Source organism: Eumetopias jubatus, unplaced genomic scaffold (assembly GCF_037043125.1).
Source record: "Eumetopias jubatus isolate StellerSeaLion01/CBP00866 unplaced genomic scaffold, mEumJub1_p1.0 scaffold_11, whole genome shotgun sequence".
Lineage (NCBI taxonomy): Eukaryota > Metazoa > Chordata > Mammalia > Carnivora > Otariidae > Eumetopias > Eumetopias jubatus.
In genome coordinates, this window is record NW_028274817.1 from 787,674 (window position 1) to 814,767 (window position 27,094).

At 51.4% G+C, this 27,094-nt stretch overlaps 1 protein-coding gene across 1 annotated transcript in view; it reads right to left on the reverse strand.

The window, feature by feature from the left end:
- The window catches only part of ZNF185 (zinc finger protein 185 with LIM domain), a 51,290-nt gene extending 24,535 nt beyond the window's left edge, over positions 1 to 26,755 (reverse strand). Inside the window, 15 exon segments of the mRNA XM_088028600.1 lie at positions 5,204 to 5,293; positions 5,888 to 5,970; positions 5,972 to 5,999; positions 9,401 to 9,499; positions 10,530 to 10,634; positions 13,405 to 13,491; positions 20,579 to 20,620; positions 20,932 to 21,015; positions 22,027 to 22,113; positions 23,013 to 23,102; positions 23,712 to 23,789; positions 23,892 to 23,930; positions 26,013 to 26,078; positions 26,472 to 26,595; positions 26,722 to 26,755. Of these exon segments, the coding sequence (XP_087884726.1) occupies positions 5,204 to 5,293; positions 5,888 to 5,970; positions 5,972 to 5,999; positions 9,401 to 9,499; positions 10,530 to 10,634; positions 13,405 to 13,491; positions 20,579 to 20,620; positions 20,932 to 21,015; positions 22,027 to 22,113; positions 23,013 to 23,102; positions 23,712 to 23,789; positions 23,892 to 23,930; positions 26,013 to 26,078; positions 26,472 to 26,595; positions 26,722 to 26,755 (1,136 nt within the window).
- Positions 26,756 to 27,094: the final 339 nt, after the last annotated feature.

The following is a 27,094-nucleotide window of genomic DNA, read 5'->3' on the forward strand; positions in this document are numbered from 1 at the left end:
AAGTGCTTTGGGACCAGTCCTTCTTTACCCACTGCCTGCTGATGTCACCTCCTGTGGCCATAGTGGGCTCCTCTTCCAGAAGATGGGGAAGAGGAGAGCCCAGCATGGCCCCCACCACACGGAGACCAGTCTTTCTCGTCTTTGGGAGAATCCCACTACCACTGCTCCCCCTCCCACTGACAAAAGCAGTCCCCACTCATAATGGAGAAAGCCTGAACTTCTGATGCTTTTGCCATCCCCTGAATCTGGCAAGGAGGAAGTGGCTTCTCAGCTATCCCACACATCAAGTTCTTTGGGAGATCTTCCTCCCTGGCCTCATGCCACACCTACACTTGAACACCCTTCCCATCACCATCCCCATCTGAGGTGCTTCCAAGGGCCTTGTTCTTTCTCCTGGTGCCTTCCCCATGACCTCTATGTGTGATGGTGCTGCTACCTGGAGGCCTCAAAGATGTTATATGCCCACTAGGCCAAGGATACTGAGTCGGGTTATTGAGAGCTTAAGCCAGCATTCTAAAAAATAAAAATCTAGTTCATCATCACCCGGATGGCTTAACCCGAACTCAAGCCTCCCAACATCAGCAGCATGCCTCCAATCACTGGCGGGGCTACCCTGGGATAAGAAGATCACACTACCAGTTACCTCTAGCCCTGGGACTTTTTATTGACAGAAGTTAATCCCATAATATGTATGCTCCCTACCTTTGAGCTGAAATAACAAGTGGAGCAGTGACCATAGTTTTTGGGGTATGCCCTGAAAGCAAAGCGATTTTTTGGCCTCAAGTGACATGAACCAAAGTACCCTAGCAGGGATAATAAGCTTATTACCACTACCAGCTGCCCAGGCAAATGGGCAGGCAAGTGGGTGTTGTCCCTCTCTGTGCTGCTTTTACCCTGATGGTCTGCTGCAGCCCAGCCAGATATCAAGAGTGGTCTGCTCAGATAATGCCAGTCCCTTAGCCAGCAGGATACCCTGACACACCCACCCCAACCCTACATGTGACATACATGCTTGAGCCAAAGACAAACCTAGAAAGCCTAAAGGGCTTGTTTCCTGCAGACTCTGTAAGCCCTGAACTAGCTTTGCCATGGACTTAATCAGAATCCTGTCCCATCTCCTGTCCTTTATAGAATTATGGTAACAGAGATTGTCCTCATCAATTTGTGCATCAAGTCAAGACTCTCTGAAAAGAGTAATTTGGGGGTCCATTGCAACACAAGGACAAGTGGATGAATAAGGTTCCTTTGCCCTAGGCCTCAGAACAAAGTCACTACAATTATAGGAGGTGTAATCCATCTGACCTATAATAAGGAAATCTTAGTCAGAGGAAGTCTTGCTGAGCAATGTAGTACCCCAGAGGTCTCCCACGCCTCTAATGAATTGCCTGGAAGTTAAGTGTTTAGAGATAGGCAAAGTAATACTTCTGGCTGCAACTAGACCAAAGATTCAGCAGCCTGATACAGCTACTGTCTATTCTGGACACAATCAGACTCCACATGGAAGATAACATCCCCTTCCACTCTTACAAAAGACTCCAAAAGACTCCTCTGCTGATTGATAATGGTTGTCCACAGTGAATACATGTGCCTAAAGTTTACCTGTTCCTCATGCAGAAAGAACATAAATGTGGAAAGCCCAGGCTTGCAACATAACAAAGAGGAAAACTCTGTTCTAGATGTAAAAATACCCAAAGTTTGGTGGGGAGGGGATGAACTACTCTGTGTCTTATTAAAAGAAATCAGGCCAATAAAACTGTAGAAGGGAACAGCAGCTTTCCCAGTGTTCTGGTAAAAGGAGGTATTCCTTTGGGGCTGCTTTATTTAGCTTGAAGTTTTTATAAAAGGAGAGTCTGACATAGTACTTTGTGCCAGGGAAATGTCCTACATGCTTTATACAAACAAACTCACTTAATCCTCACAACAACCCTGTGTGGTGGAAACTATTATTACCACTATTCTATAGGTAAGGAAATTCAAACACAGAGTGTAATAGGAACAAACTTAGCATGTTTGACTCCATACTGCTTCTATTTTCCTTGCTACTGTGACCTATAGCTTAGAAACTTCTCAGCTATCCCACACATGCACGTTTAGCCATGCACGTAGGCATGCTACAGCTAAGACTTGCAAAGACCACTCTTTACCCAAAACTTACCTCACCCAAGGAGATAAGTAAGTATGCACACAAATGACTACGTTATGTTTAAGATTTACAGGAACAACATGACCAGATTCCTATAAACAAAGATAAACTGACTAAGGACAGAGAAGTTACACAACCTTCCTGGGATGTCTACAGGTATCAGTCACCTTTTAATTCCACCCCCTCCTGCTTCCTCCCTTTAACTAACTTTCTTTTAATTTTTTTATGAAGCTCAAATTTCAGGCCAAGAAGAGATAGTTCCTTAGGATAACAGTCTACCATCTCCTTGGTTTGCTGGCTTTCCGGATAAAGTCGCTTTCCTTACCCTAACATCTTGTCTCTCCACTTACTGGCCTGTCCTGCAGTGAGCAGAACGAGCTTGGATTCTGTTAGAAGAGGAGATGGGAAAGATACCCAAGGCCACATAGGGAGTAAGTGACAGAGCTTCACTGTGAGCCCATGCACAGGAATAAATGCTCTTGATCACCACACTATACTGACTCTTCCCGCATATGTAATGAAGCAAGACCAAGTTAGAATAGGGAAGAGTTCCTCAAGTTTGGGACAGTTTGCTCTGCAGGATCTCCTTGCCCACCCCCATCACCCTTCCTCACACAACTCTTGGGAATTAAGCCGCCTCTCCAGGGCCCCAGAGCCCTGTCCAGGCAGATCCACCCAGGTGGTCCCTCATTGATGGAGGATTGGCAGCCCTCCCCGTGAGTCCACAGCCCCTGCCCCCGGGCAGCTCTGAAGATCAGTGGCCAGAGGCCAGAGACGACCAAGGCCAGGGCACCCTGCCAAACAGGCTGGGGCCACAGTAGCCCATTTCGGCTCCTTGCGGGCACCGAGCCCGCTCCCTCTCTCCCGCCTCTGTCAGAACTGCGGCGATGGTCCACACGGGGTCAGGGGGGCCTGCTGCAACCCCAAGGTCGGTGACACCACCTGCGCCCACCAGGCCATCCATACAAGGACAGTGAAAGCCCACAGCGGCCCCAGACAGACCACCCGGCCCATTTCTGATCCTTGCGCGCCATCTAGCGGCCGGAATCAGCACGGCAGAAGGAGAAGCTACACTGAGGCCTTTCTAGCCCTGGGCAGCCATTTCGCTTTGTGGATGGTCGTATTTCCCGATAGGCACTGCGACCCGAGCTCCCCGATGCAGGAAATGGCGGTGCACGCAGGCGCACAAGGCTCCAGTGGGCTTGCCCCCGCCACGCAGGCACACAGAAGACGGTGTCGCGCTCCAATAGGCGCGCGCGCGCAGAGGTGCGCGCCAATCAAAAGCCCAGGCGCGAAGCCGGCAATGATTCTCAACCTAGACTGGACATGAAAATAAACTGGGAGATTTTAAAAAGACATGGATGGTGTAAGCCACCCCACAACAATTAAATCTATAAACCTCTGCATGGGGCTCAGGAATTTTTTTTTTAACACTTTCTTGGTGATTCTCAAGCGCAGCCAGAGTTTTCTCCATTGTCATATTGCATAATAAGAAGGCAGATCCTGCCCCAGGTTTGGGGAATATTAGATGAGATCATGCAGACAAGGTGCTTCACACGTTAACTAGCGGAGAGTTACTGGTTCTGGATCTTGAGAATAGGCTTCACACAACAAATTTCATAAAATAGCTTTTTAAAGTTTTTCCTTGTGTTTTTTTTTTTTTAAAGATTTTATTTATTTATTTGACAGAGAGAGAGAGAGCACAAGTAGGCAGAGTGGCAGGCAGATGGAGAGGGAGAAGCAGGCTCCCCGCTGAGCAGGGAGCTGGATGTGGGGCTCGATCCCAAGACCCCAGGATCATGACCTGAGCCGAAGGCAGCCGCTTAACGGACTGAGCCACCCAGGCGCCCCTCTTTTTTTTTTTAAGAGGCTCTTGCACTGGAACTCAGCTTTGCCACTTGTAAGCCCTTGGGCAAGTCACTTAACCTTTCTGTGCCTCAGTTTCCCTGCTTATTCATTTTATGGGGTTGCTGGAAAGATTGTAAAGCATCCAGCAGAGCACACTATAGGTGTCAGTTACTGTTTTCACTCTGTTAACTGTCAATGCAATTTGAACCCAAAAAGCCACATAATAGAGTCTCAGACCTCATAGCTTACCAAAGCCCTGGTCCATCTATGGTCCCTGTCATTGGCTAGGCTGCAGCCACTCTAGTGTATTCCCACTGCAGGGTTTGTCTGCCGTTCTCTATCTGCAGCTCTCTTCTCCTTGCTCTTCCTAGAATTGGTTCCTTTTCCTCCTTAGAGGAGCTTGCCTGAGTTACCCCATGTACCCTGGCTATTTCTTTCAGAGCACTGTTCTTCCCAGGAGGCACAGATACCTATGTTCCAGACCTTTGTTCTTCATTCTAATTAGGTGCAAAACTCAGAGGATTGTGGGGAGCACTGTATAAGACACAGTGAGTCAAGGGCTGTGCACACAGTATGTGACCCAAAGTTAAGTGGGTGTAGTGGTCATTAACAATATCTGGTATTAAAGGCCAATCAGTTCCTTCATACCCCGACAAGCCTTCTATTTCACCAGTCCCTGACAAGGACCCTCAGTACTAGCCACACTCAACTACATGCAGTGCCCAGGAAATAGCAGGATGTTTGGAGTCCTTTGCTTATCCTGTTTCCTTTGCTTGAAGGACGTCTATTCACCTTTCAAGATTCGGCTCAAAAGCCACCTCCCCCACGAAGCTGTCCTGGTCCCCCCCCCCATTTCCCTGCTCCAGCATAATGTATTTTTCCAGTCTGGGCCAGGCTTTGTCTCCCATCAGCCATATCTGTGTGCTCCAGCCTCCAGCACTGGGCAGGTGCCATTCGAATGACTGTTGATTGAAAGAGTGGGTGACTTCCTGATTATGGAAGACTTCCTGGCTGGAGGCAACAAGGTGTAGTGGAAAGCTTTGTGGCCGCAGAGGCAGAGGCCAGAGGGTGCTAGCTGGGGCTTCAGCTCTTGCCACATGCTTCGGACCAGCTCACAGGGCTTGCTGGCCTCACCTTCCAAGCCAAAGGCTAATGCATACCTGAATTTTTCTCTCCACCTCAGAAGCTCAGCACTGTTGCCTGATGCCTTACCCCTTCAGGTGTGCCTCCTTGTCCTCCAGGTCTACTGGACTGTCACTCTTCCAGTCAGCTGGTCCAGCAGAGGCCAGAGTGGCACTGGAGCTGAGGGAGAAAGCACACATGCCTGATGAGGCCTCAGACCAAAGGATACTCGGGGCCCTTCCCAGTTGCCTTCTCACAGGAAAGGGAGACCAACATCTGCCAGTAAAGGATGGCATCTCAGTCCTGCTGTTAGTATGGCACAGACACCACTGTGTGTGATAACATCTTATGAGCTGTGGCCTTAGCACCTGAGTTCAAGATCAAGCACTGCCCCGATCAGCTCTTGGTTTTGGGTTCCGGTATCCTTGCCTGATCTATATCTCCTGGGGCTGTGTGGGAGTACAGGAAGATTGTTCCTTACTAAGTGTTCCACACACCCACAGCAAACCAGCCACTCCTACTGGTGGATTGGTAGATGAAATAAGGCAGAAGCCTGCTGCGTAGGAATGCACAACCCCTTCCTATTGCACCTTAGCACCCCTGGAGGCATGTGCTCTCCTCAACCACTTCCATGTGCTTCCTGAGACTGAGCCTTCTAGTACTGCTTGGCTGTCCCTGGTATTTCTCCTCCTGACTTCTGCTTGCTGGGTTGAGCGGCAGTCCCTACAGAAGGGTCTCTTCCCAAGCCCTGTCTCCCAATGCCATCCCCTCTACCACCTCAGCTTGGGTCCTTGTGAGTAGATGCTGGGCTTGCAAGGCTGAGAGTTGGCATCACACACATCCTGGTCATCCAGGAGATGGGGGGAAGCCAGCAGCAGAGCACAGTCTGTGGAAGGAGTCCAAGTCTGGTCTGGGTTAAGGACTTTGTGTCTGTATGTCTATTCCCTCCCCAAAGGATGGCTTCCGATGAGAGCTGAAGGGCTGCTCAAACAGATGCCCAGGGCATAATAATCACTTAGAGTCCACAACTGCCTGACACTGGGGCAGTGTACGCTCCCTGCAGGCGCATTGCCTGCGTTCAAATCATCACTTTGCTACCTCCCAGCTGTGTGATCTTGGGCACATCACCTGACTTCTCTGGGCCTGTTTGGTCATCAGTGAAATGGGGATGATAATTGTGTCTGACTCGTAAGTTTTCCAAGAAGAGTAAATGAGTTAATAGATGACAAGTACTTAGAATAATGCCTAAGCCCTAGCATGTGCTAAATTGCTCCTGTTATTATTACCGGGGCCTGTGGCCATTTATAGAAGCAGCATCCCTTTGCAGTCGATCTGTATCCATCAACTGGATACAGATTGAGTGAGTGGGTTGCTGTCTTACCAGTCTTCCCAAGGTAGGCTGCATTCTTTGTCTCTCTGTAAATCAGGCAGAATGAACTTTTGGGACTTCATCAAGATAAAAAGCTTCTGCACAGCAAAGGAAATAGTCAACAAAACAAGGAGGCAGCCCACAGAATGGGAGAAGATATTTGCAAATGACACTACAGATAAAGGGCTGGTATCCAAGATCTATAAAGAACTTCTCAAACTCAACACCCCCCCAAAAAAAAAAATCAAGTCAAAAAATGGGCAGAAGACATGAACAGACACTTCTCCGAAGAAGACATACAAATGCCTAACAGACACATGAAAAAATGTTCATCATCATTAGCCATCAGGGAAATTCAAATCAAAACCACATTGAGATACCACCTTACACCAGTTAGAATGGCAAAAATGGACAGGGCAAGAAACAACAAATGTTGGAGAGGTTGTGGAGACAGGGGAACCCTCTTACACTGTTGGTGGGAATGCAAGTCGGTACGGCCACTTTGGAAAACAGTGTAGAGATTCCTCAAAACAATTAAAAATAGAGCTACCCTATGACCCAGCAATTGCACTCCTGGGTATTTACCCCAAAGACACAGATGTAGTGAAAAGAAGGGCCACATGCACCCCAACGTTCATAGCAGCAATGTCCGCAATAGCCAAACTGTGGAAAGAGCCGAGATGCCCTTCAACAGATGAATGGGTCAAGAAGACGTGGTCCATATATACAAGGGAATATTACTCAGCCATCAGAAAGGATGAATACCCAACTTTTACATCCACATGGATGGGGCTGGAGGAGACTATGCTCAGTGAAACAAGTCAAGCAGAGAAAGTCAATTATCATACGGTTTCACTTATTTGTGGAACATGAAGAATAGCAGGGAGGACATCGGGAGAAGGAAGGGAAAAATGAAGGGGGGAGATCGGAGGGAGAGAGGAACCAGGAGAGACTGTGGACTCTGAGAAACAGACTGAGGGTTCTAGAGGGGAGGGGGGAGGGGGGAGGGGTTAGCCCGGTGATGGGTATTAAGGAGGGCACGCACTGCACGGAGCACTGGGCGTTATACGAAAACAATGGATCATGGATCACCGCATCAAAAACTAATGATGTATTGTATGGTGACTAACATAACATAATAAAATTAAATTAAAAAAAAAATCAGGCAGATTGATGCTCACAGCATGTTGAGCAGTCACAGCTCACCTCATCGCCTGTGCAAGCCTGCACTTGAGTAGCATGCTCACTAAGAGTTCCTCACGTTTGTTCTCAAATCTGTTTATCCCATTTGTACTTCCAACCATAATTACTAAATTCAATTATTAAACTCATAAGAGTGAATGGGAAAAAAGTGAATGGAAAAGAAGTGATTGTTTTCTGCATAAGAAATAACATTTTCTGGGATGCCTGGGTGGCTCTGTCGGTTAAGTGTCTGCCTTTGGCTCAGGTCATGATCCCAGGGCCCTGGGGTCGAGTCCCACCTCGGGCTCCTTGCTCAGCAGGGAGCCTGCTTCTCCCTCTGCCTGCCGCTCCCCTTGCTTGTGTGTGCATGCGCGCTCTCTCTCTGACAAATAAATAAAATCTTAAAAAAAAGAAAGAACATTTTCTGGGGCGCCTGGCTGGCTTAGTTGGTAGAACATACAACTCTTGATCTCAGGGTTGTAAGTTCGAGCCCCACATTGGGTGCAGAGATTACTTAAAAATAAAATCTTAAAAAAAAAAAGGTTTTCCTTGGAAATATAATAAAGGCAAGTTTCTTAAAAATCATTGTCAAAATAAGGATAGGCTAAGACAATGTATAAAACTCTTGAACCTTGAAAGGTTAAAAGTCATAAAAATCTAGACAATTCTTCCAGATTACTTTGTAAGGTGACTTGATGTTTGGCTTTATTTTAAGGAAACTGAAAGCAGAAAGCAAAGATTTTACTTTATGAAGGTGTGTAAGCAAGAAGGATGATCTGGATGAATATTCAAACATGAAGCAGAAGTCTACAACAGCAACCAGCAAATTCAGTTAATAGCACAAGTGCTGGCCAGCACACAGCGAAGCAGGCTGCAAGTGCTGGGTTCTCAGAGAGTCCTCCCCACTAGTGACAGCTCAAAGAGCCAAGGCTCCAGCCCAGGGGCCTTTCCTTGTACCTGCATGCCCTTGTGGCTCTCGGCAGACACTGGCTTTGTCATTCCTCTTTGTCCATTTGTTCTGAACCATAAGGGCGCTAGCACAACTTGGAGCTGAACTATCTGTGCCAACATCAGCATACCGATTCTTTGTCCCCAAGGATGACTCATTCTTGGCTTGGAACCACTTGGGGACACCTGAGAAAGTGGCCCCTGACTCCACCCAGGTCCAGGAATTTGAGCCCAGCCAGACATGCTTGTCTTCTCAGAGGGACCACTGCTTTTCCTCTCACTGAACCAAAGAGCATAACTGGCCAGGAAAGGCTGGTGGGGCAGGAAAAGGAGCTTTGGGGCTTCTGGATGGGAAAGGAGAAAACAGAGATGAAGGACCTCCTTCAGCTTGTCCTCAGAGCTCAGCCAAGAAGATGGTCATTTGTTTGTTAGTCCGTCCCTTCACTCATTCCCCCACACATTCATCCTACCTCCTGATGCCTGCCCAGGCAAGGGCTGGGCCTCTGGCTGCAAGTGGGCCCTTGTGCTTGCTCTGGAGGATCTTGAGAGCCAGTGGCAGAAGGTAGAAGGAGCAAGATTCAAGCACCGGCAATTGCCATAAGTGGAAAGCCCAGGGACAAAGGGTGTGGTGGCAGCAACTGGAGAAGCAAGCTGTAGATAGGACTATGGGAAATGACAGTGCTCAGTCCCCAGCAACCCAAGCAGTTTTGGCAGCTTGACCCTGGCCTGTCACCGGGATATGAGAGAATCAATAAGTTGAGGCCACCTGCCTTCCCCAGGCAGCTTACCCTCCTCTCCCAGAGCCAATGTCTGCTCCAGTCAAGCCTTCAGGTAGGAAGCTCATGGCTCTGGATCCCACATTGCCATCACTTGACTGTGTGCTTGACCTGTTACGGGAAGAGAAGCATTTGCTGACTCTGATTAGGTTTTGATCTAATATAACTAAGATGTCCTGAGAGCAAGCCTCAAGGACTAGAAGCCCAGGCTCTCGGCTGCCACCCTGCACTGCTCCAGCTAGAGCCAACCTGACACCAGCAAGTATTTCTGCTTTTCTTCCAAACCTAATGGACCAGGAGCAAGAGTGAAGCCAAAACAATAGAGCAAAGTGGCAACTCAGGAGGAGGCTGGCACAATGGAGGGATCAATGGCTGAAAAGAACAAGGGGCAAGGCATTTGGGGCCACTAATAAACCAGAGCCCAGTGCACAAACAAGATCCCCCCCCAAGACATCCTGGGTCCCCTTCCCTCATTTCCATGGCTGAGTCCCCACTGGGGATACAGAACTCCACACTGAGAAAATGGTGGCAGACAGGCAAGATTGTGGGCTCTTATCCATTACTGGCTATTAGAATCCCATTGAAAAAATGTCTAAATCTCAGCCACTGCTCACCACACCCAGGCTTCCCTGGTCTGGCTTGGAGGACAACTCGATGAGATGGTCATAGGATGGCTGGGCACAACCATCCCTTCTGGACTCATCATCCCCCACTGGCTCTGTCTCACATCCTTGCCAGCCTCTACCATGTCTCCCTTTATCTACAGGTCATCCTGGAAGTCCATGCTAGATGTTCTGTTGAGGCCCATGTATCCTTTGGTCACTGACTTCCTTAAACTGCTGACTTGGCAGCCTCGCTTGCCCTGGCCTTCAGTGAAGTTGGGCCAAAGGCTGGGGTGGGGTGGTCTGGCCTAGAGTTTTGTCCAGCTCTGCAACCGGCTCCCTGAGGGATCTTGGCAGGGGCCTGCCCCTCTCCAGGCCTCATACATTCCTTCATTTATTCTTTCAACAAATATTCACTGAGGACTTGCACTGCCTCAGGCACTGGGGACACACTGGGGAACTGGACAGTCCTGGTCCCAGCTCCATCCATTGACTTAGACCAAGGACCACATGGGCTCTATGTCCCTGCACTGAGTTACCTTTCAGGGTCTGGACTGGGGCTCTTGCAGCCTTCCTCACCAAACAAGTCTCTCTTGGCCTCTCTACGGCTGGAGGCCTCTTTGTCTTTGGAGCCTGGGGAAGAACTATGGAGGAAAGAAACATAAGTTAACCACCCAGTAGCCACCCACACTCAGATGAAGGAAGTTACCTCATCCCTAAATGCCAACTATCTCCAAGGAACTTAAAATCTGATATTGTTGGACTGGCCAATTCTCAAATTCTCATTACTAATAGCAACTGTTGATTGAGGGTCAGACTACAGTCTCACAATTCTGCATGCATTAACACTCCACATAAACCCCAGGATGTGGGCACTGTATTTATCCATGCCTACCTTCCAGATGAGTGAATGTGGGCACAGAGAGCCCAACCAATTTGCCCCAAGTTCCCCAGGTAACAAGGGGAAGAGCCAGGATTTGAACCCAAACAGTCTGATTGCAGAGTTCTCGACTATAATCCTCCATGATGTTAAGACTGCTCCTAACCTCCTAATGCAACCTCTCTCTGTTCTCTCTGACCTAGTGGGCCACTTCTGCCTTCTCTCCCCCATCTGTCTGTCCTGACTCTGTGACACCATCTCCTACCTCCCTTGCCATACCTTCCCAGCCTCCTTTACATTTCTCTCTTCTTCTGCCCTGTAATTTTGGTGTTCTCAGCATTCCTTTCCATGTGCATGCTCCACCACCTTGCCCACCTCCTCTGCTCCTATGGCATCAACTGCTACCTTCAAGCCAGTGACTTCTACTTGTTCCCACCTCCCTGTGTTCCTGACCCACACCTCCAATGCCTTTCAGACTGGCCCTCAGAGAGCTCACCTTCAACATGGCTAGAATTGACTGCCATCCCCAGCCGCCCTCAGCGGGGGATGACCAGGCAGTTGCCATCTCCACACTGGGATCTGTGCTCAGCCTGCTGGCTCTTCTCTCCTTGATTCCCTTTACATTGTACCCCATGTAAACACCGACACTGAATCCCATTATTTCACTTTAATCTGTCTGCATATAACATGGACATTTCTTGAGCCCTAACCTCTCTTCAAAACCTCAACTACAAACCCTCAAATGCCTCCTGGCAATTTGCATTTGGATGCCCACAAGTAAACTCATCATATATTTATTAAAAAATGCCAAGTATTTATATCACCCCTTCTTGCCCCTTCACCCTGGTCCCCAGTAGTGTACTGAATTATGGAGCAAAAGGCACAGAGTAGGAGTCAAGCAGCCTGGGTGGGAGTCTTGAATCTGCCTGTTCTTGGCCATGTTACCTTGAGCAAGTTACTTGACCATTCAGGGTCTCAATTTCCACATCTGTAAAATGGACATAGTGAGTGCATTTACACCCTGCATGGGGATACCTGCTAGGCTGTTGGGGCAGGGCAGGACTTGGTCAATTCTAGCTTTCCCTCTTTCTTCTTCCCCCAACTTGATTCTCCCATTGGAAAGTGGGGTAGGGGCACCCCATGGGATCTCAATGGGTTATCGTAGCTTTGCCACTCCCAGACAAAGTACCAGAAGCCTTGTGGGTTCTGAAGACAGGAGACACAGCAGGGATGTTCATTGGAGGCAGCCTGGCTTCCTCCTGCATCTCTTGGGGTCACTTTGCCCTTGTTTCTCATAGATTGTTTACCTTAGGGAAACCAATGAAGCAGCTTGCAATACTGCCTTATTAAAGAAATCATCACACCGGATGATCCTCAGTCATTCCAGCAACAAACACTCCCGCATTTCTGTTCTGGGCCAAAGGGAATGTATGGAACACTTAACTGCAGCCCCTGCCCTCCAGGTGCTCAGAGTTCTTGGGGAAGACTGATCTATGAGTGGACAACTGTGCACGGGCACTATATGGAGGCCTGGGAGGCTGCAGCTGAGGGCCCAAGGAGGGACGATATATGAGGGGTAGTGAGTTCAGGCTGCAGAGCCCAGTCAGGGTGGGGGGCATTGCAGGGTTTTCTCCAGGGGGTTGGCATGATTACTTCTGCTTTTTAGAAATCTCATCCAGGTAGAGATGTGGAGTGTCTAGGGATGGGGCAATAGAATAGGAATAAGAAATATCCCTAAAGTAAAATGGGTAGGACTCAGTGCCTGACTGGGGTGGGGATGTGGAGAAGGAGGAGTCAAGGAGGAGAGTAAAGAGAACTGGAGAGCCATCAGGACTCACCTTGGATGCCACTTCCCCCAGGAAGCCTTCCCTTAACCATCCCCACCTCTAGCTGGTGACAGGCCCCTGCTTGGGGCTCCCACTGCCCCAGTGGGCATACACTCTGGCCTCCTTCCCTAGACTCTGGGGCTTCATAAGGCAGGGTCTCAGTCTGGCTGCTTCACAGCTGCCTTCCAGGCCCTGGCACAGGGGTCAGGTACGCATCAGGAGCTCAGTAAATGTTAGCCGAGTGAATAGCTAAATGAATCGAAGACAGAGAGCTGCAGGATCCCTCCTTCCACCTGTTCCTCCAAAGAGAACTGGCCCTTCCCTGCTCAGATCTCCCCTTGCCCCCACCCCAGCTTCCCTGAAGCCCAGCTCCTAGCAAACCCTGCAAGCTCCCTTCCACCTCACCATCCTGCCTGCCTGTTGCACGAATCTCTGCCTCCTGTCTTGGGGCAGGGACAAGGCCCTCTGTGCTCCCTGCTGGTTGTGGTCCCCCTGTCCCTCACCCTCCCCAGCACCAGGTGTATCAGATGCTTAACATCTCTGGCCAGGGTACAGTCACCACTGGGGTGGAAAGAATGAGATGGGGGTAGGAGACTCAGGTTGACCATGTCTCTCACCAACCAGCCCCTGGGCCTGATCATTTGCATTCCTTCCCTACTGACCCCATCTCTAAAATGGCACGGAAGGAGCCCAGCAGGGCCCCCATACCTCATTCCTTCCAGGTCTGGGGACATCAGGTGAAGTCCTGCCCCAGGTGTCATGATCTGCAGGCGGACAATCTCCTCACCTCTTGTACTGTAGCCAAGGAAGAGAGCTAGGGAGTTGCCGGTAAGAAAAACCTCCCCCTCTTCCCCATCTGTGCCAGGGGTCCAAGGGCATTCTCCCTCAGGAGCCTCCTGGCTAATGCAGTGGGACACCCAGACCCACTGCCTTTTTTTCCCCCTCTTGTCTCCTCTTTGGCCTTAAGCTTTCTTGGTGCTACAGCTGAGTGTGGGCCACTGACCTCCAGGCCCCAGAGGAAGGAGATTGAAACACCCCTTTACTGATCCCCCACCCATGAGCCCAGACCCCTTCAGGCACAGCAAGGGGCCTTCTGGGTGGAAACGGGACCGCCCAGCTCCAATGCCCTGTCTATAGCTGCTGCCATGAGGCTACTATCCACTTGCAGAGGTGAGCCCTGGCTGTGGTCCCTCTGGAATGTCCAAAGTGCTATTTGTGAGGTCAGTGGGAATTCTGGGTATATGACTGATGGGGACTGATGACAAACAAGATACTCTGGAAACCTACAGACCAAATTTGGAGTGAGAGCCAGTGGGTGTAGGATACCAGAGACTTGGGGCATGAAAGCAAGTGACCAGGTGCCTGTGAGCCGGAGCTCACAGAGGATCAGATATTCTCAGCACTCAGAGGGCCCCTTTGAGGATTCCTGTGCTCAGAACCTGGCCCACAAGTGACCACACACACCCCTCCAGGTCTGATGTACTTTTTGGTTCCACTGCAGGGTCTGATACCCAGTAGGCTTGGGCCATGGTGATGGGCAGAACCAGCAAGAATCTAGAGCTCCCTGGCTTTGTGGGGGTCCTCTGCATCCCAAACTATACCTCCCCAGCTCCTTTAAGAGCCATCCTTTAAGATCCATCCTTTAAGACCCAGCCCACTTATAGCAACTAATCCCTTTCTTCAGCTGTCTCTGGGCACTAGGACAGTTGAGACAAGGAGTCCAGATGGGGGTGAGGCCCAGGCCTGCCCTGGTGAAGCCCCCAGCCCAGTGGGGGGCAAAATGGAGGCACAGTGGCTTGGGTCCTGACTCTACTAAAGTGTAATAAGACTGTGCACAAATCCAGGCCCAAGGACACCTGAGAAGCTTCACGGAGCTATAGCCCTACTGGAGGCCAGCTGGCAGGAGACTTAAACGCTTGAAATCAGATCTGGCCAAGGAATGGGCTTGACGTGGGGGGGTGAAGGGCTTCCACATGATCAGACTGGTACTTTAGAAAGGCCCCTCTGAGGTCCCAGGAAGAGGAAAGGAGGAGCCAGGGTGAAGGCGGGGAGGTAGGTGGTCTTCATTTTGGGTGAGCCACGGTGGCTTGGCTGCTCTCTTTGGAAAGTCACCTCAGAGTTGATTCTGACATCTGGCTCCAACCTAAACTAGGAGGCTTTAGAAGACCAGGTCAGTGGGCTGCTTGTCTATGTCCCTCCTCGGACTTGGCTGAGACCCAGCACAGTGGAGATGACAAGAGGAAAATGGAAAGGCTTTCAGGGACAGGGTGCCTGGTGCACAAGGGGCAGCTCTGATATCTGTGTCCTCCAATGATAGCAAAATGATGACAGCATAGAACACCTGACTGGGACACATCCCACTTGAGAACATCACAGGCAAATAAAACATACTTCTTCACTGGTCTTTTTTGTTATGTCAGAAAGGAAATAGGAACAAAGTATCACCCAAGCCTGTCTAAGCTGGTGCCTCTCCTTCAGTGCCTTCCACCTTCTTTGTCACCCCCTTGAGCAATGCCTTCTTGAAGACCCAACTCAAATGGCACCTCTTCCAGGGGGGCTGTTATGGGTTGCATTATGTTCCCCTAAAAGATATGCTAAACTCCTAACCACCAATATCTGTGGATGTGCCCTTATTTTGAAATAGGGCCACTGCAGATGTAATTCACTTAAGGTCATACTGGAGAAGAGTGGGTCCTAATCCAGTATGACTGGTGCCCTTATAAAAAGAGGACCTTTGTACGCAGACACATGGAAGGAATATAGCCATGTGAAAACAGGGGCAGAGATTGGAGTGATGCGTCTAAAAGCTAAGAACCAATAAGGATTGCCAGCAATACCAGAGGCTAAGAGAAAGGCCTAGAACAGATTCTCCCCCAGAGCCTTTGGAGGAAACATACAGCCATACTGACACCTTGATTTAGGATTCCTGGCCTCCAGAACTGTGAGAGGATTAAGTTTCTGTTGTTTAATCCACCCAGTTTGTGATAACTTATTAAAGCAAATTCATACAGGAGCCTTCCAGCCTCTCTTCTCCTGCAGCAGCCCACCAGCCCCATCCCCTTACCAGACCTTCAGCCACAGATAGCTCTAGTCCAATCTTCAGTTGTCAGCTACCCTGAGAGCTGCTGGAGATCACGGGCACTCATCTAGTGTGGCCCCAGCTGCCTGTGGCAGTTACCTCTTTCTCTTGTACCCACAACCACATTTTTCTTTCAGAGGCCAGAAAGGTGGCGATACTGGTCTCTGCATTTGAAGAAGGCCCTGCAAATCAGCAAGCTTATACCTGGGAGCACCCAGGCACTGTGCCAAGGACTGTATATGCATTATCCCATTTAGAATTTGGGGCAGCCTCAGGAGGTAGGTATTACTACTCACTACTGTATATACGAGGAAACTGAGGCACAGGGGGTTAAAGTACAAGGCCTTGTGCCAGAAGCTGTGCTTTTACTGCTCTCCAGCTTACTCTGCCAGGCAGCATGCTGGGGCACAGCCTACAGGCCTTGCCATGATTGGGTGAGGCAGAAAGCCAAGGAAGCTTGACCAATGCCGTAATGGGGACAGTAGCCAATTTCACTGGAAAAGGGTATTTCAATAAGCTCAGTCCAGAAGGTGGGTAAGAGTTACCCATAATGACAGGGTTAAAGACAAGATGAACCCAAGAAATCAAGCCCCAGGGTGCATGGAGGGAAGACCCCTTCCACAGTTGCGCAGGGAGGCGGTGGGGATGACAGTAGAGACAAGTAGTTCAGATGTGGGTGCTTGATGCTGAGAGGCCTTTGGGATGCTAGGCAGGTGTGGTATCTAATGGAAGGAAAGTGACAGCTGGACAGCCCCAAGGATATATAGCCTGTGGGTGTCCTTGTGTGGCACTCTTTCTGTCCCAAACTTTCAGCCCTCTCTGAAGGCCCTAAAGCGTTTGGCACCTAAAACAAGAGCTTCCCTCCTGGTTGGCCCGCTGTGTGAGATGGGGAACTTACCTCAGACTTGAGCCAAGGGGTGTGGGGCAACCTCAGCAGGGCCATAGCTGGGGACAAGGCTGTGATGTTCTCCTGCCCCACTCTGCCATAAACCAGCTTTTTCTGAAGTGCTACAGAACCCAGAATTTGGTTGAGTAAGTGCTCCCCACAGGGCTGGGCTCCTTCAAGGACACATCCAGGCCTGGAATTCTCAAATAACCAGGCAGAACAAAGCTGGGTGTGGGGAACTGATGGTGGCTGCCTGACCTGACCAGTGGGGTCAGAAAGGAAGGCAACCCAGGACCAGCCAGCAGCTCACGTGGAAGCTGTCTGGGGGGTTGCAGGTATCTTGTGACCGCAGAATCTGAGGGAAGAAATACTATGAGAAGCATCATACTGAGCCTCCCTGACCAGCCCCTGTTGCACACTTCTGATGACAACTCCTTCCTTCCCGTTGGAGGCTGCCCCATTGTGAGACATCTTTGGTGCCTGGAACATTCCGTAATCTGGTCCCAGTTTCCTGGGCATCACAGGCAAGTTTGATCTTGGACTTCTGGCCTCCAGAACTGTGAGACAATATATTTCTGTTGTTTGAGCCACCAGTTTGTGGGACTTTGTTACTGTTGTCCTAGCAAACCACTACAGCCACCTTGCTATGACAGCCAGCTGATGGGTATTAAACATCCACAGGAATTTTCTGGAATAAATGTTAAAATGCCTCTCAAATACATAATACAGCACAACCTAATTCTTCTATGTTCTCTTTTTTAAAAAACACCTGAAACCATTCATTGCTTTATTATTTTTTTTTAACACAAAACACAAATAAGGAGAAATCAGAGATCTGCAGTTTGGGGCTGAATTATGTCCTCTCTAAAATTTATATGTTGAAGTTCTAACCCCCAGTGCCTCAGAGTGGGGCCTTATTTGGAAACAGGGTTATTGCAGATGGAATTAGTTAAGATGAGGTTATAGTGGAGTAGGGTGGGCCCCTAATCTAAAATGACCGATGTCCTTATAAGGAGAGGAGATCAGAACACGGACACACACAGGGAGGAGCGCGTGAAGAGCCACGGGGAGAGGCCTCCCTCCCAGCCCTCGGAAAGAACCAACCCTGCTTACGCCTTGATTTTGCACTTCTAGCCTCCAGAACAGGGAGACAATACATTTCTGTTCTTCAAGCCACCCAATTTGTGGTACTTTGTTACAACTGCCCTAGCAAACTAAGACAGCCCCCAAGTGCCATCAACGCTGCCTTGTGAAGAGCTCTCAAAGCTTCCACTTGTTTAAAAGTTCTTATGGACAAAAGTTTACACAAATAGGATCAAGAGAGCGAGGGAGTGAAGAAGAGGGGGCAGTCCTGCTGCTGGGGCTATGACCTCAGGATGGCCTCACACTCCCAGCTCCCTCTGGGCAGAGAAGGTTTGCAACCTTGCTCTCCTTCACCAGTCTGTGCTATGGCAGGTGGCCCTACCTTCCTCCTGGCACAGAGGAGGTGGCCCCAAAGGACCATGGTCACATAAAAATGGTTGTGGGACTTGAAATGGGGAGGGGAGTAGGGGCTTGCACTGGCATTATGAGAGCTGGAACGGTCCATGGGGTCCCTGAAAGTGACCTGTAGGAACAAGTGCTCTGCCCCTCTAGCCCCAGGATCTTCCAAGGGTGCCATGGAGACATACCACTTAACAGACTTGGATTTGGACAAAGCCCCCAGTCTAGGCAGGAGCTTCAAACAGCAGCAACAACAGGGAAGTGCTGCTCTCAACAGGACTTAGCTCAATTCACTGCAAAGTACAAGGAGGTATTGATTGCTCTCTATTTGCAGACAAGTGAGCACCGTCATTTGCTCGGATACTCAGGGCTCAGAAATCAGAGCAAATCAGGGCCCCGTCTGTAGTGAGATCACCAGTGATCGCCTGCCCTTGCCCTGTCACCCCAGTCCCAGACCATCCCATCTGACTGGCTCACAGGCCAGAGGCACTCACAGCACCCACCTGGGCTCCCAGCTCCCTGCAGGGCTGGGCAGACTCGGCATGCACTCAATCCAAATCGCCCGAGACACTTTGGCAAGGAAGGCAGCTGTGAGCAGGGCTGGGGACTGTGGAGCCTCCTTCTCCAGAGGAGGCAGAGGACACGGTTGGTGGGTTGAACTTGGACAACTTCTAGTACGGCTATAAATAAGCCCAAGAATGGCAGGGCTAGGACCCTGATGGTAGGCCCTCTCAAACCCTATGGTTCGTACTTTTCCCTAAGATGTTGTGGCCGCTACTGGTTTTAAGTTAATGCAGATAAGCATCAAACAGACAAGAGTGACATACTCTTCCTGGACACCAGACTGTTTTGCTCCATTCAGCCCTAGGACATCCAGCTAGACAGGCTCTTACTGATTTCTGTGCCCCATCTTGTCACTGGGCACATAGGGACAGTGACCCTGAGGCCCTGCAAGGCGGTAACCTGGCAGAGGTCCTACAGTGACAGTGGCAGGGCAAGCCTTGAAGCCCCCCAGCACCAGGCAGAGATGAGCGATTGTTTACCTGTTTGAGCCAGGAGGGGATCTTGCTAGAGCAGGTAGGTCTTGGCTCTTCTCAGAAGGCCTGTCCTCATTCACCACCTCAACCCTTGGGGCAAGAAGAAAAACAGATGCACTGCTTGTCCCCTGTGGTGTGCTCAGCTGCCCTAGAACTTGCTGCTCCTGAAGGACATGCTTTCTTTCAGTGGTGTCTATGGCCAGGAGGTGGTTCAGCCTGGACGCTTAGCAACTCCAGTTTGGCATAAGGACAGCATATCAGGTTGAATAGTGTGGCTTTGAACCTATGAATGTGACCTTATTTGGAAGTAGGGTCTCTGAAGGTGTAATCAAGTTGAGATCAGGTGACACTGGAGTAGGGTGAGCCCTAAATCCAATGACCGGTGTCCTTATAAGAAGTGGAATATTTGGACACAGACACACAGAGAAAAGGTTCATAAGATGATAGAGGCAGAGATTGGAGTGATGTGTCTACAAGCCAAGGAATGTCAAGGGTTGCCTGTGGTCACCAGAAGCTGGGAGAAGAGCCTGCGACAGTTTCCCTCTCACAGGCTCCACAAGGAACCAATCCTGCTGACACCTTGATCTTGGACTTCTAGCTTCCAGAACTGGAAGACAATACGTTCCTGGGGTCTATGCCACCCAGTTTGCGGTACTTCGTTGCAGCAGCCCCGGGAACCTAATAGAGCCAGTAAGAGCACACCATTTATCTGTCACTTCCTTTGTGCTGCCACTGCCCTCTCTTGGCTATATTCCAGTCTTCAGTTTGCTATGCTACCTCATCACAGATGCCTTCTTTGTTTACCTCATGGAATATCCCTAAAATTCAACCTTCCAGAAGTTTCTTCTTTGTGCTCCCCAAATAGTCTCCTCTCCCAGAAGATGTTCTGTCTCAACTAATGGAGTGACATCCTGATCATTCCCTGTTGAACCCTGTTCACCCTTTAGGGCCCATCTCCAATGTCACTGTCACTTCCAAGGGCCTGGCCAGGCAGAGGCTCCCAGTGACAAACCTGTGGACCCCAGCCCAATAATCCCTCCTGCCAAGGCATTGTCCAGCCTGGTAGCTACATTTGCTTCGAAACCTCAGAGGCCCTTGGAAACACTATGACTCTACTGGGGGTCAGTGGCCTAGCCCTGTTAGCAAATGGAAGTTTCCAGCCATAAGCTACGTTCTGTGGGCCAGATCCTGCCTACGCAGAACTGGCCGTTGAAGCCACAAGTGCCACCACAGCCACCTAGTTGCTCGCCCGGCCTCTAAACAGAAGCCACCAGCCCCTCAGAACTTCCCACTCCGTGCCTGCTTTCCATGGCGCCCATACTCCACCCCTGCTGTCAGGAGACCTTCTCTGTAGCCAGCCAGCAAGAGGCTTCCAAGGCTTCATTTGCTGACATTTACCTCTTCGCAATGAATGGGGCCTGCATTTCCTGGGTAGGGCTGCTGAAAAGGAAGCAGAAAGGCAACGTGTTGGACAGAACCCATGGACAGGTGATATCATGACCACTCTGCATTACAGGGACCTGGGCTTCTCTCTCATTCCTAGTACCTCACTATTCTTGATGGCAGGGGCCAGACCTCTCAGTTTTCCAGAAAGTACATCTGAGGATCCCAGAATGTCCAGCTAGGAGGGTTCTCTCAACCAAGCCCTCACTAGCCAAAGGAACCCTGGAGCCCTGAGGGGAAGGGAGCCACTTGGTAGCTGAGGCGGCCCAGAAGCCAGGCCCTGCTGTGTCTCCTGCTGTGTAACTCACCTGGTGCTCTTCTTGGCTGCTGACAGAACATAGGAGTGCTCCCGGGGAGCTGTCTTCCTCACCACACTGCTTGCAGCCTCTGACCTGGGGTGGCACAGGGAGGGGGCATCTAATGGCATAAGGCAGGACTCAGTCTGCTAGCATAGCCCAGAGAGGCAAGCACATGAAGGCAAATTAGCACCTGCTCCCAGAACTATTCAAAGGAAACAGAGAGACATATGAGGCCCGGCCTTCTGCTGGATGCTGCCCATCCATGGTGTCTCATTGAACCCTTACAACCCAGGAAGGTAGGTGCTAGTTTCACCCACAATTTACAGATGAGGAAACTGAGGCACAGTGAGCTTTAGTGACTTTAGAGACTACACACCTAACCGGTGGCAGAGTGGACAGTCAATGCCCAGCAGCCTGGCTCCGGAGCTTCTGGCTAGTCCCCTATACCTCCCAGGCCCAGGGACTTCTGCCACTGTAGACTCTGCCCTTAGGATTGCCCATATGCCAGACCCTCAGTACAGGAGCTTCACGAAGCCCAATTGACATTGGGATTGGGGTCAGGCTGAGCCCACAGGGGTTTTATTTCCTCAGGGCCTAGCTGCCGCCGAAGCACCTGGGCCTCATTTGGGGGTGAGGGGGCACTGGCACCTCTGGAGCCTGACCCTGCCACCCAGGCATGCAGGCTCTGCCCAGACTCCATGCACACAGCATACACACAGACGGCTCCTCCCAGGGGCATGGATGATTTTGATCCAATTTGCTCAGGACTCTTTTTTAACAAATTGATACAAGTCTCAAAGCACCTCCCTCCTTACAGTCTGTCCACCCACAGTTGAGGCTGTCCCCAGACCCTCATTACCGAGGTTCTGCTCCATTAAAAGGTTCATAAGAGGATCCTCTGAGCTGGCCCAGCACTGAGTAGGTGGTTCTGGGACTCAGTAAAGGACACCCGCTGCTGGCAGCCGCTTCTCCAGTAAACAGGCCGGCACTGATATTACACATGTTGTGCACTTCGTCACCCCAACTGGCACAATTCCCATGTCACTGGTCCACGCAAACTTGGGCCCCTGCCCTGCCCGTGGGATGCCCAGCAGGCACCGTTACCTCCGTTTCTGCTCGTCAGACGAGAAGGGCACCTCTTCCTCTTCAGCAGCCCCTGATGCTGAGCTGCGCCTGACATTGTAGGGTGCCCTGGGGGAGGCGGACGGGTTGAGCATACTGTTGGGTGTGGCCCCTCCTCCCACATCTCTGCCCCTGCTCCCTGTCACAGGATGCCACTCTCAGTAAGGCTTCCTGACTTACAACCACAATAGCACATGTTGGCATTGTTGCCTCTGAGCCTTTGTTCATGCCACTTTTTCCTCCTCAAGAGCCAGCCCTCTTCTCTCTCCTCATTCTAACCCTAACTGTCCCTCAACACCCAGTTCAAGCCTCTCCCCTTCTCCAGAAAGATTTCTTAGCTGCTCCATGTCACTGGATGATTGTGACAAGAGATAGAAAATAATATAAAAATGTGGGGCCCCTGGGAACTATAGGTACAACCCACACTCCTGTCCAGAATCCCCCCCTCCCTGGGCACATAGTGGGGGGCTTCTTTGATGGGGGCCAGAAGGAGAGCCCCAAAGATTTATATCCAAGAAGCAGCTCAGATTTCAGCACAAAATGCCAATAATGGATAGGCTGCCGGGGCCATCAGCACGCCTGGGGTCATAAGGCCCCAGCCCAGCCTAGCCTGAACCCCAGAGGGGTGCAGAGGCATGTCCAGGAAACAGAACCAACCAGCAGCGGCCCCAGAGCCATGATCCTTGACGCTTTCTCCAGACCCACTGGCCCCTTCAATAAGCTTCTTTACAGCCCTTGTTTTGCCTCAGATCAGAAGTGCGATGTGTACAGCTGCCTGGCTTTCTGGGGTTTGTCACCCCCTTGGTAAGCTCCAGGTCACAGTGGCACCTGGCAGGAATGTCAGGCTGGCAGGACTGGCACTCCTGGGCCATGCTCAGAGGCAAGCAACCAGCTGCCCTCAGCTGGCCTGGTGTTTGGGCTGGTCCTTGGAGGAGGGAACTGAGCTGGGTCTGCAATTGCATACTTACAGCTTCTTGTAATCCTCAGTGGTCATCTTATAGCCAGAGGAGGAGGGGCGGGGAGGCCCAGTAGGAGCTGCTCTCAGTAGACCGGTAGCACTGGAGAGGAAAGGAGTTTCCATGTGCCCACTCCCAGGCCCCCTCTTGCTTCCAAATCTTCCCACATGGCCCAGGAAGCATGTGGCTGGTGGCCTTTCCTCTTTTCCCTCAGCCCTGCCAGACACCCAGGACATCTGCCATAGGTAGGCCCAGGCCCCTTGGCCCTGCCAAGGAGGATGGAGCCCAGGTTCAACTTGACACCAAGGTGCTTTGACAATGATGTGTCACCTCAGATCTGCCGGGAAGAAGGTGGACTGAAGCACACAGCTCGGTGCAGTCAGCCAGCAAGTCAGCTGTGAAGCCCGCCCAGCCTCCTCCCTGTGTCTCTGCCCCAGTGACCAGGGCCAGGCGGGTAGTGGCCCAGGGTCTCCCAGAGACATGGCTGCTGGGAAACCCAAGTGTCCAAACTGGACCATACATCCGCCTGGGGGCTTTCTGTCCCAGCACTGCGATCCAGGGCCCTGACCTACACAGGCAGAGAGCTGCCACCTACCACCCCCTCCTGCCCGCCCCCCCTTAGTGACAGGAAGAGTTATCTCTCTGCCATGAGCTTGGCATAGGCCCTCATACCTGCTGCGTGGCCTAAGCCCTCACCCCATGGGCACACACCTTTTTGGAGCTCCGTTGGCCTTGGGGAAGTGCTGCTGGGGCTGACACGAGCTGTCTATGGGCTTGGTGAACACTCCCCTAAAAGAGAGCCCAGAAGTAGTCCAGTGAGCTCCCCTGGGAGAAGCCTGGGAACAGTGCGGGCAGACATAGGGGAGTGGGCAGGATCCTGTGGTCACCTACCGGATGATATAGCCCGTGGGAGCCCTCACGCTTGGAGGCCTGCCAAGGGAAAAGGAGGCATGAAGTGAAGCAACGATGCCCTACTTTCTCCTGCACCCAATGACAGCTTGATTGTCAGTGGATTGGCTGGTGGGTGTCCAAGTGTGGTCAGAATGAGGGCAGCAAGAGGGGCAGCCACCCCTTCACCCCAAGCCAGGGTGCCTGTTCTGCTCTGCCCATCTGTCTCATGCTCCGCAGGAAAGGTGCCTATGGCTGATTCTTGCAACTGGCTCAGTATGGTCCTGGCTCACGCCAAGTGCCCAGGAAGCTGTATATTCCATGGCTGAGCCTTCGCTGAAGAGGGTTCTCCTCCAAACTCCAGCTTTTTCCTGGCCTGCCAGGGCCCAACACTCCCGTGAGAAAGAGGTCTTTTGGGATTGCTGACAGCCCTCTCACCCTCTACTCTCAGACCTGGAGGCTCCATGGTCAGAGGCCTATGGCGGGGAGAGTCCATGGTCTCTGACCTGATATCTCTGTACAGCCTCCTTTGGAGAGGCTCATGAGGGCCCAAGGGGTAGAACTAAAGCCAGATGCCCCTCCCTTCCTGCTCCTTGGGGCTTCCCTCCTCCAACTCCTGAGACGCCCACGTCACTGTCTTGATGAAAGTTTGGGACTGGAGGGCATGGCTGGAAAACAAACTGCACGTGCTGGGTACCTCCTCCTTGGGAGCAACCGAGGGGGCTCAGAGGACTGGCAGTGGCAGGCAGCCAAGAGCTGTGAGTTTGGGGTACAGGGGCAGGAGACAAGGATTCGGCAGATGGCCCTTCTGTGTAGGAACAGAGGAGTTTAGTGCTGGAGCAGGGGTGGGGGGAGTGGGTCTAAGGGAACCCCAGACTAGCAGGTGGGAAGGACAGCACAGAGCCCCAGTGTTCTCCATCTTGACAGATCCTTGTCCTTAATAGGGACAGCCTCCTGGAGGTGACAAAGTTGCAAGAACACTTGGGGTGGGACCTGAGAAAGAAAGGTCACTTTCCCCCCCATCCAGCCACACAGCCATTTTTGGCTAAAATACCTGTGCCTAGGAGAGAATGAGAGCCAAAGTTTATGTAGACTTTCAGGTATCCCTGATCTAGGCCCTGAATTACAGTGCCCCGGGATGTGCTTTCCAAACATACCTCCAAACAGAGGCCCAGGGTGAGAACTGCACCACCCAAAGTAAACAAGCCCCCCAATGAGTAGACTATCTTCGAACCGTCCTCAGGTCTTCAGCAACTTTGCCAACTGCAACAATCACAATCCATAATTCTCTCTTTTATGATCATCTCTCTACTTGGGTCATGCCTGTGTTCCCTGCTAAGATGTCAGTTCCCTGAGGGGAGAGCTGTGTCCTCTGTGCCAAACACAGGACTTGGCTGGTAGTGGGTGCTGAGTCAGTGAACAGTGGTGATGGGCAAGTCCACAATTATCAGAGGCAGCCCCTGGGACCTAGCAGTGACCTTGGACCCCTCCCTTCCAGCTGCTGCCACCGCCTCTACCACCACCTGAGAAAGGCCCTGGCAACTGTGCTCACTGCCAACCGCCTGAATTTTGCACTCCCCCACCTTCTTGCTTCTCGGGAGCTCCAGAGCCTCCCTAGACACCGATATGTGGAAGTCCTCAAAGTAGAGAGGTGATGGGCTGTTTGTTCCCTTTGGCTAGCTGTCAAAATAGGTCATCCTGAACTTGGGAGACAGTTGGAACAAATGTGTGAGTGTCCCGTGACATGCTGATTACCAAGGATCCTCAGCAGTCAGGACTCCCCATGGGAGAGAGTCAAGTGTGACTCTTAAAGCTGCCTAAACCAGCTCAGAGATGTTGTCTCACCCCCTATGGGGGTTTCTCAATGTCTAGTAGACAGCTGGAACCATGGAGGCCCATTAGGCAGCCAGCTTCAAGGTCACACAGCAAGGCCAGGCACCTGAACCCAGTGACTCCTGCATCCCCTTTCCCAAGGGGGACCAGAGCAGAAAAGCCTGTCCTTCCTGTGGATTTGAAATGACTCACTGCAGACCCTGACATCTCTGCCAAGCTTGGGATCCTCCTTATCTCCTGAAGACCGCAGCACGAGGTCCACCCACCAGCCATCTGGGCACCACCTCTTACCTGGCCTTCGTGACTTCCCCAGCTGATGAGAAGGATGTGGCACGACTCCGACCAGAGGGCAGCTCTCTGGGGAAAAAGAGTCGGGAAAAAGTGTCTCCCTACCATCAGCCACCCTGCCGCCTCCATCCTAGAGGCTGCCTGCTGACTCAGAGCAGGTGAGGTGGGGTGCAGCGCATGCACCTCAATAACTTGGCCCACCATTCTCATCTCACATTCGCCTTCCCTGGCCCTGCCTTCACATTCCACAGGCCCACTCGGCGCCCAAAGTCACAGGGTGAGTCTGGCCTCCGCTGGATTGCTTCCCCATGCTCCGCCCTCCCCAGCCGGCCTGTGGCCACAGGGCCCGGCAGAGGTCTGAATGGTAGAAGTCCCTCAGCATCCCCAGGGACTGACAGGCCCCTGTGGATCACAGGCCCACCCCACCCCATTTTTGCTGGCCTCCCACCTTCCTGGACTTACAGAGTGTGGCCCTCCGATTCATCCTGCTTGGTGATCCAGCTCTTGTCCCCCTTCAGTGTGGTTCGAACCTTCATCTGTTTGAGGACATTATTGCGTTCTTCTTCACCTGGTGGTAGGGGCTTCCCTGGAAGGAGCAAGGCCAGGCAGCCTCAGAAGGGGAGCCCAGCCCCGGAACCCTGAGACCTCCCTTCCAGTCCTCCCAATGTGCCGCTCTCACAAAGCCTGGGACAAGAGGGAGCCCAGGCCTCACCTTTAGTGCTGCTTCCAAGAGCTGAGATACTCATGGTGTTTGCTCTGCAGATCCCTTCTCAGTTGATTCAACAGGGCTCCTGGGGGCAAAGGCAAGCACATGGCTTGTCACTTCGTGCATTTATAATGGCTTGCAGGTCATCATGTGGTCCCTGACCACACCAAGACCATCCAGACTGTCCTTTCGACATTGGGAAGCAAGAGTTGGTGAAGTTCTGGGTAGTGGGCAGAGGCCAGGGAGTGAGCACACACTGGATCTGCCACTGTCAGGTGGTACTTCCACCTGTCTGCCTAGAGCTGTTCACCTGGGGAACACGGCATGGGCTGCCGGAGCTGGGGAACACGGCATGGGCTGCCGGGGCTGTCTGTTCAAG